The sequence below is a fragment of the Dipodomys ordii genome, unplaced genomic scaffold (genome assembly GCF_000151885.1).
Source record: "Dipodomys ordii isolate 6190 unplaced genomic scaffold, Dord_2.0 Scaffold2, whole genome shotgun sequence".
NCBI lineage: Eukaryota > Metazoa > Chordata > Mammalia > Rodentia > Heteromyidae > Dipodomys > Dipodomys ordii.
Window position 1 is genome coordinate 20,794,272 of NW_012267218.1, and position 19,624 is coordinate 20,813,895.

General features: G+C 41.6%; 1 protein-coding gene across 1 annotated transcript; it reads left to right on the top strand.

Annotated features, from left to right (window-relative positions):
• The first annotated feature begins 17 nt into the window (after window positions 1-17).
• Noxred1 (NADP-dependent oxidoreductase domain containing 1) lies at window positions 18-18,078 on the top strand. Its single transcript, XM_013013473.1, has 5 exons — window positions 18-172; window positions 9,976-10,175; window positions 15,885-16,065; window positions 16,607-16,761; window positions 17,867-18,078. The coding sequence occupies exons 1-5, from the start codon at window positions 18-20 to the stop codon at window positions 18,076-18,078; spliced, it is 903 nt and encodes a 300-aa protein (XP_012868927.1).
• The last annotated feature ends 1,546 nt before the right edge of the window (window positions 18,079-19,624 follow it).

Below are 19,624 nucleotides of genomic sequence, written 5' to 3' on the forward strand. Positions count from 1 at the left end.
GAGATGCTGTTTTGGAAATGGACATACTAGTGGACCTTGAAACCCTAAATTTTGAGTCTGGGATTCCAGAGGAAGAACGTTTCTGGCTGTATTTGCATAGCCGTTCTCGGGGACTGATAATTGAGGCCTGTGCTCATGCAATCTTCCTCTGCAAACTATTACGTCAGTTGAGGTAAGCTAGGTCTTCAAGTTCAGGGAGATGACAAGAATCTCATTGCTGAGGACCTAAGTGACTTAACCCTTTTTATACTGGAGGATAAATTTGTCAGGAGAATTGTGTTCCTACCTTTCCAACCCAGAGTGAATGCTCCTGGGTAAAGGGACCAGCAAAATTACACAAACGTCTCTTAGCCTTCACTGAAACATAGATTAGTAATGATTTTCTTTTCTTTTGGAGGGGGGCCTGAACTCTGGGCCTGGGCGCTGTCTCTCAGCTCTTCAGTTCAAAGCTAGGGCTCTAGCTATCACTAGAGCCACAGCACCACTTCGGCTTTTTCTGCTTATGTGGTGCTGAGGAATTGAACCCAGGGCCTCATGCATGCGAGGCAAGCACTGTACCACTGAGCCACCTTCCCACCTACCACTGAGCCTAGTAATGATTTTCTTTAAGTAGGTGTACTGATTAAGTGATCATTTATTTAGTTATTCATGCATTAGGACTACAAGCTTATGTAACGACAATATATCTCTAATCTATTGGGTCAGTTTCTGGCAGGCATTGATGGCCTTTAATCACAGATACTAAGGTGTCTGAGATCTGAGACCATGGTTCAAAGCCAGCCCATGCAGGAGAGGCTAAAGGATTCAAATCTTCATTTAACCACTAAAAACCCAGAAACAGAAGTGTGGTTTAGGTGGTAGAAAACTAGCTTTGAGCAAAACAGCTTAAGGACAGCACCCATGCCCTGAGTTCAAGCCTCAGGATCAGCACACAAAAAAGTTACTTTTCTCCTTTCCCATATCACTTAACATACACAAGCACACACATGAATGCATGTGTGCATGCATGCATTTCTTTCTTTTAGGCCTACCTAACAGTGGGCTGCTCCATAGGAATAAAAGCTATCTGGAACATAAATCCAGAGACTATTGCTAACCCTGAAGCCAAATGACTTGACTGAAACTAGGAATACTAATTTACAGATAGGTTCTTAGTCTAATCTTGGTATCTTATGTCACACTATGATGTAGTTTCAACACTTAAATGGATGTATGTGATCTATGTACCTTGAATTAGGCTTATGGATTTGTAACTTAAGATCTGTCCTAGAATATGTCATATTCTCAGTTTATCTTTCTCTGAAATTTGATTAACTTAGGTTGTAGGACCAGATTGGAATTGACCATACTTATAGGTACACCTATACCCAAGAATGCAGTCTACTTAATAGTTTGCTGATTTATTTAATGATTAGGAGGTATATATATTGGTTGTAGCCTAGATGACTAATGAGAAACCCTCATGTGAAACTTCCAGGAGGCATTTTATATTTAGGAGGATCAAGCACTAAAAGAAAGTGTTTTCTTTTCTTTTTTTTTCTTGCCAGTCTTGGGACTTGAACTCAGGGCCTGGGAACTCTCCCTGAGCTTCTTTTTGCTCAAGGCTAGCACTCTACCATTACAGCCATAGTGCCACTTCCAGCTTTTTCCATTTATGTGGAATGGAACTAGGGCTTATGCTTGCTAGGCAAGCACTCTACCACTAAGCCACATTCCCACCCTTTGTGTTTTCTTTTCAACCAGGAAAGAAACTTGTGACACCAGAGAACAAGAGATCATAGGCTCCTACAAAAGATAAGGGCAAACTCCACAAGGGAATTTATAAATACAAGCCTAGGGAAGACACATGCAGAAAAAGTTGGAGAGGGCACTCTAATCTCCAGCTGAGCTGACTTGTGAAGTCCTTTCCCCATACAAAGCCAGTAAATAAAGATTTGTAGAAACATAGGCCAGAAGAGGGTTAGTTGGTTGGGTTGCTCTTGTTTTACTGGTACTAGGAATTGAACTCAGAGCCTGATGCTTTAGCAGCTGCTTTTAGCTTGTTTTTCAGATACAATCTTACACACTCACTTTAGCTGGGCTAACCTGGAACTGTGACCCTCCTACCTCTACACCTGAGTAACTGGAATTGCACGTGTGTATCACCACATCTGGCCAGGGAGTGGTTGGTTATATTCAAGTGCTGAAGAAAAACTGCCATATATGCCAAAACCACCTTGAAAAAAAAATCAAGAAGAGAAACAAAACAAAAAACAAAAATAAAAAGGAAAATGACCTACTCAGATAAAAACCAAGAGCTTTTTTTTTTTTTAATTTGGCTTCTGACAAATGCTAAAAAGAGATCTTAAAATAATGGACTGAGGACTGGGAAGTTGGCTCAGTGGTACAGCGCTTGCCTCACATGCCTGAGGCCCTGGGTTCAATTCCTCAGCACCACATAAGCAAAAAGAAAAAAAGCCAGAAGTGGCGCTGTGGCTCAAGTGGTAAAGCTCTAGCCTTGAGCTGAAGAGCTAAGGGGCAGCGCCCAGGCCCAGAATTCAGGTCCCATGACCGGACCCAAAAATAAATAAATAAATAAAATGAAAGCAGGTGCTGATGGCTCATGCCTGTAATCCTAGCTACCCAGGAGGTTGAGATGTAGGGATTGTGGTTCAAAGCTAGCCTGGGGAGGAAAGTCAGTGAGATACTTAACCTGCAGTTAACCACCAAAAATACCAAAAGTGAAGCTGTGGTTCAAGTGGTAGAGCAGTAACCTTGAGCAAAAATGCTTAGGGACAGCTCTGAGACCCTGAATTCAACCTAGGACTAGTACACACGTAAACAAACTGAAACAATGTTAGATAGCAATGAAAATATACAAAATATAAATAGAGTTATAGGTAAATCTACACTATAAAGAGTGGAGAATGACTCATTTTAAACTCTATTTTAAAAGATAAAATATGAAAAATAACTATAAAACCATTAATAGGTATAAATACAAAAATATGTGATATATGACATCAATAATGGGTGGGAGATGTAAAGGAATAGAGTTCTTCTGTGTGATTGAGATAAGGCTATAAATAAATAAAGTTTAAGATAGGTAACTATAGCCATAAGATTTTTTAATGTTCCCTATGATAACCATAAAGAAAATAATTATGGAAAAATACTAATAAAAATATAAGGGGATCAGAACTCAGGAAGTTGAGATCTGAGGATTGTGTTTGAAGCCAGCTTGGGCAGAAGAGTCTGTGAGACTTATCTCCAATTAACCACCAGAAAACTGCAAGTGTCATTGTGGCTCAAAGTAGCAGAACATCTATCTATATTTCTTTTTTGGTCAGGCATAGGACTTGAACTCAGTGCCTAATCACTGTCCCTGAGCTCTTTCGTTCAAGGCTAGTGCTCTACCACTACATCTATATCTATATATATATCTACGTCTCTATCCATCCATCTATCTTACTGGACCAAACATCAAAGAACACCACCAACACATAAAGGAAGATAGCTAGAGAACAAAAGAAAGTACAACTACAAGACGTATAGAAAGCAATAAACAAATAGGCAAAAGTAACTCCTTCCTGACAATTACTTTATTATTAAAAAATTATTGCCGGAGGCTGGGAAGGTGGCTCAGTGGTAGAGTGCTTGCCTTGCATGCATGAGACCCTGGGTTTGATTCCTCAGTACCACATAAGCAGAAAAAGCTAGGAGTGGCGCTGTGGTTCAAGTGGTAGAGCGCTAGCCTTGAGCTGAAGAGCTGAGGGACAGCGCCTAGGCCCAGAGTTCAGGCCCCACAGCCAAAAAACAAACAAAAATTATTGCCAGGCACCAGTGGCTCATGTCTATAATCCTAGCTACTCAAGAGGCTGAGATCTAAGGATCACAGTTCAAAGCCAGCCTGGGCAAGAAAGTCCATGAGACTCTTATCTCCAATAAACCACTACAAAACCGGAAGTGTCACTGTGGCTCAAGCAGTTGAGCACTTGTCTTGAGCTAGAGAGCTGAGGGATAGTGCCCAAGCCCAGAGTTCAAGCCCTAGGATCGGAAAAAACAAAAATTATTTGGCCAGGCGCCATTGGCTCATACCTATAATCCTAGCTACTCAGGAAGCTGAGATCTGACCATCACAATTCAAAGCTAGCCCAAGCAGAAAAGTCTGCGAGACTCTTAACTCCAGTAAACTACTTAGAAAAAGCCACAAGTGGCGCTGTGGCTCTAGTGGTAGAGTGCTAGCCTTGAGTACAAAGAGGCTCAGGGATAGCACCCAGGCCCTGCCAGGACCAGCAAAACAAAACAAAAATGAAAATGAGAGCTGGGAATGTGGCTTATTGTAGAGTGCTTTCCTAGCATGCATGAAGCCCTGGATTCCATTCCGTAGTACCATATAAAGAGAAAAAGCAGGAAGTAGTGCTGCTGCTCAAGTGGTAGAGTGCTAGCCTTGGCAGGGACAGCGCCCAGCCCCATGACCAACCCAAAAAAAATGCAAACGATTAATTTCCCTAATCAAAACACAGAATGGCTGACTGTATTAAAAAATCCAATTATAGGGCTGGGAAGGTGGTTCAGTGGTAGAGCGCTTGCCTTGCATGCATGAGGCCCTGGGTTCGATTCCTCAGAACCACATAAGAAAAAAGCCGGAAGTGGCACTGTGGCTCAAGTGGTAGAGCGCTAGCCTTGAGCTGAAGAGCTGAGGGACAGCGCCCAGGCCCAGAGTTCAGGCCCCACAACCAGACCAAAAAAAATAATTAATTAAAAAATCCAATTATGGGGGGGATTGGGGGGAGGATGGAATGGGAAGGGGAAACAAAGGAGGAGGCTACAATGCTTGAGAAGAAATGTATTCTGGGGCTAGGAAGGTGGCTCAGTGGTAGAGCGCTTGCCTTGCATGCTTGAGGCCCTGGGTTCGATTCCTCAGCACCACATAAGCAAAAAGAAAAAAGCCAGAAGTGTCACTGTGGCTCAAGTGGTAGAGTGCTAGCCTTGAGCTAAAGAGCTGAGGGATAGCGCCTTAGGCCCAAAGTTCAGGCCCCACAACCAGACCCCCCCCCCAAAAAAAGAAATGTACTCATCTTGCCCATGTAATTGTAACCCCTCTGTACAGTATTTTCACAATAAATTAAAAAAATCCAATTATATACTGTCTACTAGGGACTCAGTTTAGATCTAAGGACGACTAAAAAAGGATAGGAAAAGATATTTCATGCAAATGGCAAGCAAAAGAGAGCAGGAGGTATGTTTCATACTTGTTTCATGTAACACTTGAAGATAAAAACTGCCATAAATAGTGATATAAAAGTAATGATTATTTTGTCAGTAAGGTATAACATATATGCTCTTAATATTACTGAATTATAGGAAGCAAATATTGATCAAATTGAATATACTCAATAATAATTAATTCAACATTTGAATAGACTGTTAGGAGGTGTGGTCTGGTGGGAGAAGGGCACTGGGGGACATGTCTTTGAAGGTCATCTCTTACCCTGTCCTTTCCTCATTTCTCTCTGATTCCTGATCACCATGAGGTCAAGAATGTCCTCCAAGGGGCTGGGAAGTTGGCTCAGTAGTAGAGTGCTTGCCTCGCATGCATAAGGACCTGGGTTTGATTCCTCAGCACCATATGAGCAAAAATTGCCCGAAGTGGCACTGTGGCTCAAGTGGTAGGGTGCTAGACTTGAGCTGAAGAGCTGAGGGGCAGTGCCCAGGCCTAGAATTCAGGCCCACAACCAGCAAACAAAACAAAACAAAACTGTATCCTCCAGGTACAAACCTTGCTATGATGTTTAGTTCTGCCACTGGCCCAAAGTAATGGAATCATACAACAGTGAATCTGCAACAGTGAGCCAAAATAAATCCTGCCTTACTTTTGTAAAACAGACAAACAACTCCCCCTTCCCAGCATTTTGTCACAGCACACAAAAATAATAAAATGATCAAGTAGACTAGAATCCTAAAATGCAAGGATGGTTCAACTTAGAAAATCAATCAATGTAATAATATGTTACATTAATAAAACAAAAGAGAGAAATCACATTTCAGTTAAAGTATAAAAAGCATTTGACAAGCTGAATACTGGTCACTTATGCTTGTTATTCTAGCTACTCTGGAGATGGCAGTTTGAAGCCATCCCAGACAGGAATATATCTGTGAGGCTTTTATCGCCAATTAAACTCTCCCACTTCCCCCCCACCCCAAGCCAAAAAAAGCCAGAAGTGGAGCTGTGGTTCACATAGTAGAGACTAGCCTTCAGTAAAAAATTAGCTCACGATAGCACCAAGGCCCTGAATTTAAGCCCTAGGACCAGCACACACACACCACACACACATACACACACACACACACACACACACACACACACACACACACACACGCACACAGTATTTGACAAAAGTCAAACTGTCTCTTATGATGAGAACACTCAACAAACTAGGAATAATGGGAAATTACCTCACTAGAATAAAGGCATAAATAAAAAGTTCAAATTAACATCACACTCAGTGGTGAAAAACTGAAAGCTTCACACCAGGCACCAGTGGCTCACGCCTGTGATCCTAGCTACTTAGGAGGCTGAGATCTGAGGACTGTGGTTCAGAGCCAGCCCAGGCAGGAAAGTCCGTGAGACAATAAACAACCACAAAATTGGAAGTGGCACTGTGGCTCAAGTGGTAGAGCGCGCTCGTTGAGCTGAAGAGCTGAGGGACAGTGCCCAGGCCAAGAGTTCAAGCCCCATGACTGGAAAAAAAAACACACCCAAAACTGAAAGTTTCCATTCAACTCAGTACTTAAACTCAGCAATTAAACAAGACAAAAAATAAATACTCCAAACTGAAAAAGGAATAGTGAATAGCCAATGATCTCTTCTCACAATGAAATGATGTTATATATAGAAACCCTAAAGACTACACAAAAATTAGAACTGGAAAACATTCATCCAACCTGAAACATTCATCCATAGGACACTGGCATTCAAAAACAGTTGGACCTATGTATTCAACAATGAATTGTCTGAAAACAAATCCAGCTGGGGGGGTAGCTTAGTGGTAGATGCATGCTTGAAAGATGAGTGGAGAAAGGAGGAGAAGGAAAGAGATTTTTATTTCATTTTAGTATCAAACAACAAAATTCGTAGTAATAAAATTAATCAAGGCAATGAAAGATGTGCACTGACAACTACAAAAAAATTAAGAAGACAGAAATGAATGGAAAGACATCTCCTGTTGATGGATTAGAAAACTTAATGTTAAAATGTTCATACTAGCTGGGAGCCGGTAGCTTACACCTGTAATCCTAGCTACTCAGTAGGCTGAGATGTGAGGATCATGGTTTAGAGCCAACTATGAGACTTTTATCTCCAATTAACCACCAGAAAACCAGAAATGGCTTTGTGGCTCAAGTGGTAGAGTGCTCACCTTGAGCTAAAGAGCTGAGGGACAGTAGTACCCAGACCCAGAGATTCAAGCCCCATGACCGACAAAAAAAAAAAAAGGTTCAGACTACCCAAATAGGTCTACAGATTCAATGTCATCTTTACAAAAATCCAAAAATTCATATGGGGTCTGTATTCTATAAGAATAGCCAAAGCAGGGGCTGGGAAGGTGGCTCAGTTGTAGAGTGCTTGCCTTGCATGCATGAGGCCCTGGGTTTGATTCCTCAGCACCACATAAGCAGAAAAAGCCGGAAGTAGCGCTGTGGCTCAGGTGGTAGAGCACTAGCCCTGAGCAAGAAAGCAGCTCAGGGACAATGCCCAGGCCCTGAGTCCAAGCCCCAGGAGTAGCAAATTACAATAAAAATTTAAAAAAATGTATTAAAAAAAAAGAATAGCCAAAGCAATCTTTTTTGTTGTTGTTGTTAGTTGTGGGGCTTCATCTCTGGGCCTGGGCACTGTCCTTCACCTCTTCAGCTCAAAGCTAGTGCTCTACCACTTGAGCCACTGCACCACTTCTGGTTTTCTGAATGGTTTATTGGAGATAAGAGTCTCATGGACTTTTCCTGCATGGGCTGGCTTTGAACCATGATCATCAGATCTCAGCTCCTGAGTAGCTAGGATTACAGGCATGAGCTACCAGTTCCCAGCAGCCAAGGCAATCTTGAGAAAGAAAAACATGGAGGTCTCATACTTCATTTCCAAGCATAAAACCAAGCTTGGTACTTTTATAAATATGGCTATATAAACCAATGAAAGAATAAAGAAAATCAGACCTTTACATATATAGTTAAATGATTTTCAACAAGGATGGTAAAGCTGTACAATAAAGGATAATTTTTTCAACAAGCTTTGGGAAAACTACATACAAACTACATGCAAACATTAACTCAAAATGGATTAAAGATGTAGGACTGTAAAGTTCTAGAGAGAAACATGGGGGGAAGCTTCATGACTTTGGATTTGGCACTGATTTTATTAATATATCAAAAACAAGCCACAGAAGTAAAAAATACACAAATGGGACCACATGACAAGGAAACAAGAGTAAAAAGATAACTGGTGGACTGAAAGAAAATATTTGTGTTGATTTGTATTGAAAAAAAAATGCCAATTTGGCAGGGTGCCGATGGCTCACACCTGTAATCCTAGCTACTCAGGAGGCTGAGATCTGAGGATCACAGTTCAAAGCCAGTCCAAGCAGATAAGTCCATGAGACTCTTATCTCCAATAAACCACTAGAAAACCAGAAGTGGTGCTATGGCTCAACCAGTAGAGCACTCACCTTGAGCTGAAGAGTGCAGGGACAGCGCCCAAGCCCAGAGTTCAAGCTCCACTACTGACAAAAAAAAAGTCAATTTAAATATATATAAACATATTTATATGCCTTTTTTATTTTTTGGTCCAGTCGTGTGGCCTGAACTCTGGGTCTGGGTGCTGTCCCTAAGCTGTTCAGCTCAAGGCTAGTGCTCTACCACTTAAGCCACAGTGCCACTTCTGGCTTTTTCAGCTTATGTGGTACTGAGGAATGGAACCCAGGGCCTCATGCATGCAAGGCAAGCACTCTACCACTGAGCCACGTTCCCAGTCTCAATGCATTTTATATAGTATAAAATTTATACATTAATATGCTATATTTATATATTATGTGTACAAAATATATACTATATAAAATAAATACACATTTTTTGTTTCCTAGGCCTAGAGCTTGAACTCAGGGCCTGGACACTGTCTCTGAGATTTTTTGCTCAAGCCATGGTTCCACTTCTGGCTTTTTGTTCGTTAACTGGAAATGAGTCTCACGGACTTTCCTGACCAGGCTGGCTTTGACCAGCTATCTTCAGATCTTAGCCTCCTGAGTAACTAGGAATACAGATGTGAGATACCAGCGCCTGGCTTAAAAATATTTTAATGAAGTTTGGTCCCTCAAAAAGGAATGTGGGGGGGCTGGGAAGGTGGCTCAGTGGCAGAGTGCTTGCGTTGCGTGCATGAGGCCCTGGGTTCGATTCCTTAGCACCACATAAGCAGAAAAAGCTGGAAGTGGTGCTGTGGCTCAAGTGGTAGAGTGCTAGCCTTGAGCTGAAGAGCTGAGGGACAGCACCCAGGCCCAGAGTTCAACCCCCATGACCAAAAAAAAAAAAAGGAATGTGTGGGCTGTCAATGTGGCTTGGTGTCAGAGTGCTTGCCTAGTAGCATGCATGAAGCCCTGGGTTCAATTCCTCAGCACCACCTAAACAGAAAAAGTTGGAAGTGGTGCTGTGGCACCAGTGGTAGAGTGCTAGCCTTGAGTAAAAGCAGCTCAGGGACAAGCCCAGGTCCTGAGTTGAAGCACTAGGACTAGAAAGAAAAAAAAAGGAATGTGCTTTAATTTTTGGAACTCATTTAGGAAGAACATTCCATTCTCTTACAAGCTGAACAAATGACACACACTTGAAACGCCTGATCTTCAAAGTAGTATTAAGGTGCCCCAAGCTTTCATTTGAAAATCTTACTGCCAAGAACTTGTCAAGAAGATCTACAGTATGTTCCCACATTAATTTCTGTGTCTGTTCATTCTCTAGCATAAATTTGGCAAAGTCTGAACCTGCCTCAGTAGAGCCATCTGATTCTGCTAGCAGTGAACTCAATTTGAGGGTGGGAATCATTGGATGTGGCCGCCTTGGGAAGCAGCTGGCTTGTTCACTGCTGAAGCTTGTCCCCATCCCTGCAGAGAACCTTCGGATATCCACACGGAGGCCAGACGTCTTGGGTGAGGAGTGGGGTCTGTTATAAGGGGGCTTAGTTGTGCTGATAGATGTTCACAAAGCCATTTTGAAATGGTTCCTTCAAAGGGGAATCCTTGTGTGGACTTCTCACACTGCTTGCTCTGAGGGAAGCTAGAAAGACAGATTTTAAACTTATACTTTGGGCTGGGAAGGTGGCTCAGTGGTAGAGTGCTTGCCTTGAATGCATGAGGCCCTGGGTTCGATTCCTCAGAACCACATAAGCAAAAAGAAAAAAGCCGGAAGTGGCATTGTGGCTCAAGTGGTAGAGCACTAGCCTTGAGCTGAAGAGCTGAGGGACAGCGCCCAGGCTCAGAGTTCAGGCCCCACAACCAGACCCCCCCCAAAAAAACAAAAAAACTTATGCTTCAACAACTTTTTACTCCCATTATGTTTTCCTACACATTGCTCCTCCTCTTTTGTCATAAACAGCTTTCCATACAGATTTCAAATACAATCAGACCAGGTGTGTGTGGGGAGGGATGGGAAGGTGGCTCAGTGGTAGAGCACTTGCCTTGCAATGCATGAGGCCCTGGGTTCGATTCCTCAGCACCAAATAAGCAAAAAGAAAAAAGCCAGAAATGGCGCTGTGGCTCAAGTGGTAGAGCGCTAGCCTTGAGCAGAAGAGCTGAGGGACAGCGCCCAGGCCGAGTACAGGCCCCACAACTGGACTCCCCCTCCCCCCAAAAAAAGAAATCTGGTGTGTGTTAAAACAGTTGCAAATATTTGCATCAGAATATATATATATATATATATATATATCAGAATATATATATATATATATGTATACATTTAAAATAATGACTGAACTTCAAAAAACTTTTCTGTTGATTCTATTTACTTATCTATGTGATAGAAATAAGGACAATGATGGCTTCTAGAAAGACAGACTGAGAAGAGGCTGAAAATAACTTTCTAAGGAAGGAAATGTTTTATATATGGGTTTTGTGGAGATAAGCATTTGTCAAAACTATTGAAATTATATATTTCTCATCCCTGTGTGGCACTGTATATGCATGCAAAAAATAAACATATTGTAGAAAAATCTCTCTGAAAGAGTGTACTGACAACTTATAGTCTTCATAGCAGGGTTATCACTTTCTTCCTATTTCTTCCCCATCAGTCATGGATGCTGTACCTACTTGTTTGTATCCTGCTATTAATAAATCACTGAACATTCTGCAAAGAATGTCCTTCCACTGTCCCATGGGTGGGCTCTGAGAACATTGCCTGGGTCTCCCAGGAAGGCTGTATGCACACCTGTCTGGCAATACTGAGAATGTGTGTGCTATACCAGGCAATGGCCAGGAGGGACAGCTACTCTGCACCATTCTCCCTTTCTCTGATTTCTTAGGATAGAAAGTTGGTTTTAATGTAAAAATGACTTTAAGATTCTGTAGATGACAAAGTATGCATGTGCCATCATTTCTATAGCTAGTGGAATTTTCTTGTACAAAGCTTCCAAAATTACTAGGTCAACAATTAGATTCAGGTGTGTCAAAACATTATTGATTAATAATAAATTGTACTTAAAGTGTACAATTTGATTGCATTTTGTGCTTTTCCTAGGTCCTGACACTGTTCCTGAGCTTTTGTGCTCAAGGCTAGTGCTCCACTTCTGGCTTTTTTTGCTGGTTAATTGGATATAAGACTTTCCTACTGAGCCTGGCTTTGAACCACAATCCTCAGATCTCCATCTCCTAAGTATCTAGGATTATAAGCTTGAATCACTGGTGCCTGGCTACAATTTGATATTTTGATCCAGGTGCACACCTGCAAAACCAACACAATCAAGATAATAACACACTCATCACCTCAGAAGTTGCTTGTTGTCTTTCTGAGCCTGTCTCTCTAGCTCCCTGAAGCTCTTTGCCATAAAACCAGTGACAATGGTTTCTGTCACCGTAGATTAGTTTGTATTAAGTAGAATTTTATATTTTTACAAGTAACAAATCTACACCACCCAAGTTGTTAATATACATTTTAGTTGTTTTAACAGTATTACTTTTGAGCAGACTTTAAATAAATACACAAAAAGTTAGCACATTATAAACAAAATATACAAAACAAAACAACCAGCATTTAGATGGTCAGTAGCACGCATACAGAGGTAGTCTGGTTAGTGTTATTACTGGTACCTTGCCTATTTAACAGTTCAACAATATCAGTTATTTTGCTCCTAATTCCCCCATAGTTCTCCAAAATCAGCCTATACATGCATACAGAATGGACTTTCCTTTAAAATTACATGAATTAAGTAGAATTGTATACTGATGGAGTCACATGGGGTTTTTGACCTGACTTCTTTCACTTTGCATAAATATTGTGAGCTATAGCTATGTCCTTTAGGTATCAATATCTTTTTAATTTCTGAATAGTATTTCATTGAATAAATATACCCCACATATTATTCATCTAAAATATAGGTTGTTTTCTAGCTGGCTATTACAAATAGAACTACTATGTATATTTGTATAAAAGTGTTCATGTGGGCATCTACTTTTATTTTTCTTGGGCAAATACCTGGTAATGAAATGACTGGGTCCAGTAGTAGGTATGTGTTTATTTTTTAGGGGGTGGAGGGACAGGTATTGAGGGTTGAATTTAGGGCCTTGTACTCTGGAATGGCTTTTTTACTCAAGGCTCCTGCTCTGACACTTGAGCCACAATTCCACTTCTGGCTTTTTGCTGGTTAATTGGAGATAAGAGTCTCATGGACTTTTCTGCCCATACTGGCTTCAAGCCACATCCTTCAGATATAAGACTTCTTTTTTGGGGGGGTGGTCTGGTCGTGGGGCCTGAACTCTGGGCCTGGGCACTGTCCCTCAGCTCTTCAGCTCAAGGCTAGCACTCTACTACTTGAGCCACAGTGCCACTTCCGGCTTTTATTTTTTTGCTTATGTGGTTCTGAGGAATCGAACCCAGGGCCTCATGCATTCAGGGCAATTGCTCTACCACTGAGCCACCTTCCTAGCCCCAGATAACAGACTTCTGAGTAACTAGGATTACAAGTGTGAGTCATTAGCATCTGGCTAGGTATTTATTTATTTATTTTGGTGTCAGTCCTAGGGCTTGAACTCAGGGCCTGGCCACTGTCCCTGAGCTTTCTTGCTAAAGGCTAGCACTCTACTGCTTGAGGCACTTCTGGGTTTTTCGGTGGTTAACTGGAGATGCATGTCTCATGGACCTTCCTGCCCAGGCTGGCTTTTTTTTTTTTTTTTTTTGGTCCGGTCGTGGGGCCTGAACTCTGGGCCTGGGCGCTGTCCCTCAGCTCTTCAGCTCAAGGCTAGCGCTCTACCACTGAAGCCACAGTGCCACTTCCGGCTTTTTTCTTTTTGCTTATTTGGTGCTGAGGAATCGAACCCAGGGCCTCATGCATGCGAGGCAAGCGCTCTACCACTGAGCCACCTTCTCAGCCCCCCAGGCTGGCTTTTAACCTACTCCAGCCTTCTGAGTAGCTAGGAAACAGACATGAGCAGCCAGTGCCCAGCCCATATGTTTACTTTTAAAAGAAAAGTTCTGGCTGGGACACTGGTGGCTCACACCTATAATTCTAGCTATTTAGGAGGCTGAAATCTGAGGATCGTGGTTCAAAGCCAGCCTGGGCAAGAAAGTCCATGAGACTTTTTTTTTTTTTTTTTTGGTTCTGGCCTGGGCGCTGTCCCTGAGCTCGTCAGCTCAAGGCTAGCGCTCTACCACTTGAGCCACAGTGCACTTCCGGCTTTTTTCTTTTTGCTTATGTGGTGCTGAGGAATCGAACCCAGGGCCTCAAGCATGCAAGGCAAGCGCTCTACCACTGAGCCACCTTCCCAGCCCTCCATGAGACTCTTATCTCCAATTAACCACCAGGAAACCAGAAGTGGCACTGTGGCTCAAGTGGTAGAATGCTAGCCTTGAGCTGAAGAGCTCAGGGAAAGCACCCAGGCCCAGATCAAGCCCCATGACTGACAAAAAGAAGTCTCACAGAGTTTCCTGCCCAGGGTAGCTTTGAACAACAATCAGATCTTAGCCACCTAAGTAGCTAGGGTTAAAGAAATGAACCAGCAGCCTTTAGAAATCATTAACATTACCATTTTAATATGTCTTGTATAAAATTTTCTTATTTTACTGATTTTAATCTCTAGAAAAGTTACCTTTTCTCCATAGGTTTAATGCTATTTCATCTGTGAGTTGCTTTTGTTCTTTTATTCTTTTTGTGAGGGTGCCTATATTTTTCTTACTGATCTGTGTGTATGTTTTCTTTTTTTAATACGATGGAAACTTTAGAAAGTCTTACCACTCAAGAACCTCACTAAGTAGGACTGGTATGCATAGTAACTCAATGCAGTATATAGTCTTTGGGGGAGTAATGTGTTTATTAGAAATGAAATTTCAGTTTTAAACTATTTGTATTATAGAAGGAGACAAGAATTCCAGAGGCTTATCTGAGTGGGCCACCTATTTTTCTCCTATCCATCTTCAAGTTTATAAAGATGTAGATAATCTCAACATAACTTCTACCATGCACTTGGTCATTAAGATATGTCTGTTAGGGGCTGAGAAGGTGGCCCAGTGGTAGACTGCTTGCCTTGCATGCATGAGGCCCTGGGTTCAATTCCTTAGCACCACATAAGCAGAAAAAAACAGAAGTGGTGCTATGGCTCAAGTGGTAGAGTGCTAACCTACCTGGGACAGTACCCAGACCCAGATTTCAGGTCCTACAACTGACTCCCCCCCCCCGAAAAAATATATATACATATATCTGTTATCTGTTTTTTCAATAACACTTTGAGAGGCTGGGAATATAGCTTAGTGGCAGAGTGCCTAGCTTGCATGAAGCTCTGGGTTCGATTCCCTAGTATCAATCACATAAACAGAAAAAGCCGGAAGTGGCCCTGTGGCTCAAGTGGTAGAATGCTAGCCTTGAGCAAAAGAAGACCAGAGACAATGCTCAAGCCCTGAGTTCAAGCTCCAGGACTGGCAAAAAAAAAAAAAAAAAGACAAAATCAGTAACACTTTGAACATACTACCGCACATGAGTGTGTATTTTGAATTCTTTCTTTTGATAATCCATTCTGCAATGAATACAACCATAGGATTAACTTACTAGGAATGTTTTTCAGGTAACTACAGGTTACTACATCTCTCTACACATAAATATCCTATTACCATTAAGCTGTGTATACTATGTAGAAACAGTTCCTTCTTTCCAAATACCTTCCAGCCTCTGCTCTCTTTAATGTTAACTACCCACCAAAGTCAAGAGCTGTATTATATTGGGCAAATCACATAGCTTCCTGAAGCCTCAGTTTCCTTGCGTATATACTATGGGAGTATGGAGATATAATACTAGTCTCTGTCTAAGAAAGTCCATGTGAGGTTTACCTCAAATAATACACATATGTAACATACAATGACACATGATGAGCCTTTGGCAAATTGAAGCAAAAAGACTCTTAGAGAATACTTTCTTCCTTAAAAACATTCCAGCATTGGCCTGAAGGTAAGAGAAAGATGACTTCATTTCAATCACTGTTGCAATGACACCACCTACTTTGGTAATGGGATTAGGGCATTGCAGCATAGCTCATAGAAGGCATATAGGATGATCTTTCTGATTTATGTAGCAACAAGACTTGGGTTGCTTCCTGAGATTGATCTTCTCTCCAATCTGATGCTCAGGTTCAACTCCTTTGTCTGCTCTTTCTGTCTTCCTTTATCGTTTCCAGATGTTATCCAGAAAGAGGGGGTCCAGTGCTTTTACCGTAACCCTCACCTGGCGGGCTGGGCCAACGTGCTATTCCTCTGTTGCTTGCCATCTCAGTTGCCTAATATCTGCTTAGAAATTCAAGGAAGTATTGAGAAGAACTGCCTCGTGCAAAGCTTTGCATCTGCTATCCCACTGCCCAGGTATCTTGTGGGGACAAGAACAGACCAGGCAGAACTGCTGCCTCCTCTTCTCTGCTCTCTGCTATTCACCTTCCTCAGAAATAGAGAGGAAGCAGTTTGATCTGTAAAGGACTCAGCCAACTTTTCTAATTATGTCTCTCCCAATTTAAAGTACTTGTGGGTGGGATATTTTCTTGGCTGTACAAATATGTGCAACTACCATATGTTGTCACCCACTACCTGCAGCTAAACATTATTCCTTTGTTCATCAGGGAAAAAGGAAAACACCACAGTCAATCACATAAAACATTACTGAAAATAGTAATGGAGAATTGCTACATAGTAAATTATTTTTGTACTTAATGTCTAGCCCAGTATCTGACACATAACTTTTCATGTAAGCGCTTGTTAGGTAGATAGATCCAACTCATTAATGCTCTCTGTGTAGACCCAGACCTATATTTGTTTGAGCAGGGCTGTGTATCACAATCTGTTGCTGGGCTTGGATATGAATAGAAATCCATTCCTGGCACTGCTACTCCCTATCTTGTTTGGCTTCCAGATTGAGACTACTACTGAACAACCACACCAATATCTTGCGGCCTGTGTATCACTGTGTTGAGGATACTGACCATATCTGGGGAGCCAATAAGGATATTGCAACTGCGCTCCAAGACCCCGTGATTCTTCAAGCTACCTCCCCATTCAGTTCCAGAGGTAATGCATTGTTCACCATATTTCTGCATTCTTTTTTTTTTTCTTGTCAATCATGGGGCCTGAACTCTGGGGGGTGCTTGAGCTCTTCAGCTCAAGGCTAGCGTTCTACCACTTAAGCTACAGTGCCACTTCCAGCTTTTTCTGCTTATGTGGTGCTGAGGAATCGAACCCAGGGCTTCATGCATGCAAGGCAAGCTCTCTACCACTGAGCCACCTTCTCAGCCCACATCTGGCATTCTTCTGAACAGTACCTTATCCTCAGCCTATTGCTCATATTAAGTTTGTATGTGCCATGTATGTGTTTGAAACAAGTAGTCATTTAGTTTTAGTAGTGAAAATATTTAGTGATGACAAATAACCCTTATTAGCAAGATTGATTATTTGGATTCTTATGCATGAATTGGAAACAACTAGATGAAACTGCCATTTAAAATAGGAGAATACAGTGTCTGGGACTAAAATGGCTTTTCCCTGTTCTAATCTTGCAGTTTTTCCCAGTAATTCCCCCTTATTATCAGGGATCATTCTGGAGAACTTTTTGGGGGGGGGAGTTGGGGGGAGGGTAGTACTAAGGTTTGAACTTGTGTTTATAAAGCAATTGTTCTCCACTTGAATCATGCTCCCAGCCCTTTTTACTTTTTAGATAGGATCTCATGCTTTTGCTTGGGGCTAGCCTCAAACTTCCATCCTCAGACCTCTGCCTCTTGTATGTCTAGGATTACAGATATGTATTGCCACACCCAGTTTATTTTTATTTTTCAGATAGGGATTTTCTTTTTGTCCCAGGCTGGCTTAAAACCATAATTCTCACATCTTTATTTACTGCATAGCTGGAATCACAGGCATGTTCCATTTTGGATATGTTTTTGCCATTAGCAATCTACATTTGTTCCTGTCTTCCTCCTTTAGTATAATCAATACATTATATGTTATAAAGGGCAGATGAAGCTCTTAGCCTCAGAGGGAGGATTTTTCACTCATTTCAAGGTCTACATTATTAGCCTGTATTGGAAAAATGGTGGCTTCTATAGTTACTGTCTGGGGTCTTAGGTTCCTGCAGCACATTTTTAGTAACGTTATTTTGTTCCCTCTCATTGATGTACAGGGGGAATAACCCTCAATATTAAATGGTTGGAGGGAGTATTGTATGCAGTCCTAAATGTCTGCACTTCAAGAAGCCTTTTCTACCCAAAAGCACTGGAGATGCTGAACAAACTATTTTTCATTACTCAGTCTGAAGACTCAGCTTGTCCAAGTTTTCAGCTAGAACATTTTGTCAACCAAATCTATGTCAGGAACTTGTTTCACAGAAGGTAAGAGGTCAGATAGCAGATGCTTTTCCCCTTCTTTTTCCTTTCATGCGCCATGTTCAGTTTCTCTCTCCCTCCCTCCCTCCCCCCCCCTCTCGTGAATGCACGTGCTCTTTCCTGGATTGGGTATTGAATGCAGGGCTTCTTGCTTGGTAGTTTGGCATTCTAACACTTGATTATGCCTCCAGTCCCCTTCTGTTTCTGTCTCTTTCCACACCTCTCCTTTTTCCCTGAGACAATTTCTCAGTATGTATTCAGACTGGCCTTGAACTTGTGATCCTGAGTGCTGTGAGATTGTAGGCATACACCATCATACTTAGCTCATGTTCTATTTTGAAACTGATAAATGTGCTTCTATAAAAATCCAACCAGCTGATACCAAAGGTTCATGTCTGTTCACATCTGCAATCCTAGCTACTTAGGAAGTTGAGATCTGAGGAACGAGGTTTGAAGTCAGCTCGGGCAGGAAAAGTCTGGGTGACTCTTTATCTCTGATCATTTACTTTAAAAAGCCTGGAAGTGGAGCTGTGACTCAGTGGTAGAATATTATCTTTGAGCAAAAGCTCAAGGACAGCTTCCAAGCCCTGAGTTTAAGCCCTAAGATGGGCGCACACACAAAAAAATCCAGCCAATGGAAAAGCAAAAGCTCTTCTGTCTCCTATATCCCATTTCATAGGTTTTATCTTTTATAGTTTTTATATTTGTGTCATTTTATGGCGTTATTTGCATACATTATCATGTATGTTCATATCCTAGAGTTAGAAATGAAAAACTACATGTAATGCCATTGTCTATTAGTACAGTCATATCTGCTTCATTTATGAATGAGTATGCTGGCATATACTCTTTGACTTCCTGGCCTACAGAACTCTGAGTTAAATAAACTCTACTCTTTACAAATTGCCCAATCTGTGGGAGTCAGTGACAGGAACAGAAAATGATTAGGACATTCGTATATAATAGAGAGGCTGACTTCTGGTGACAGTGGGGTTTGAACTTAGAGGTTTGTACTTGCTTGGCAGGCATTCTACCACCTAAGCCACACTGTCAGTCCAGGAGATTGACTTTTGTATATTAATCTTATACCTTCAACTCATATACAATGAATTTACATAAATATCATGTAAATATATAGTTACATTCTACATTTACAATGAATCTAAGCACACTTTCACCACTTCACAGGTTATGGATTTATTTTGTCAGTTGTGGGGCCTGAACTCTGGGCTTGGGCACTGTCCCTTAGCTCTTCAGTTCAAGGCTAGTGCTCTACCACTTGAGCCACAGCACCACTTCTAGCTTTTTCTGCTTATGTGGTGCTGAGGAATTGAACCCAGGGCCTCAGGCATGCAAGGCAAGCACTGTAACACGGAGCCACCTTCCTGGCCCAGGTTATGTATTTTATAGTGAAACAATCCTAATTCCTTGCCCTCTTCGTTGAATTATTGCTGACATTCATTTTTTTTTATTGTAAAGATACTATACAGAGGGTTACAGTTACATGAGTGAGGTAATGAGTACACTTCCTCTTGAACATTGTTAGCCCCTCCATT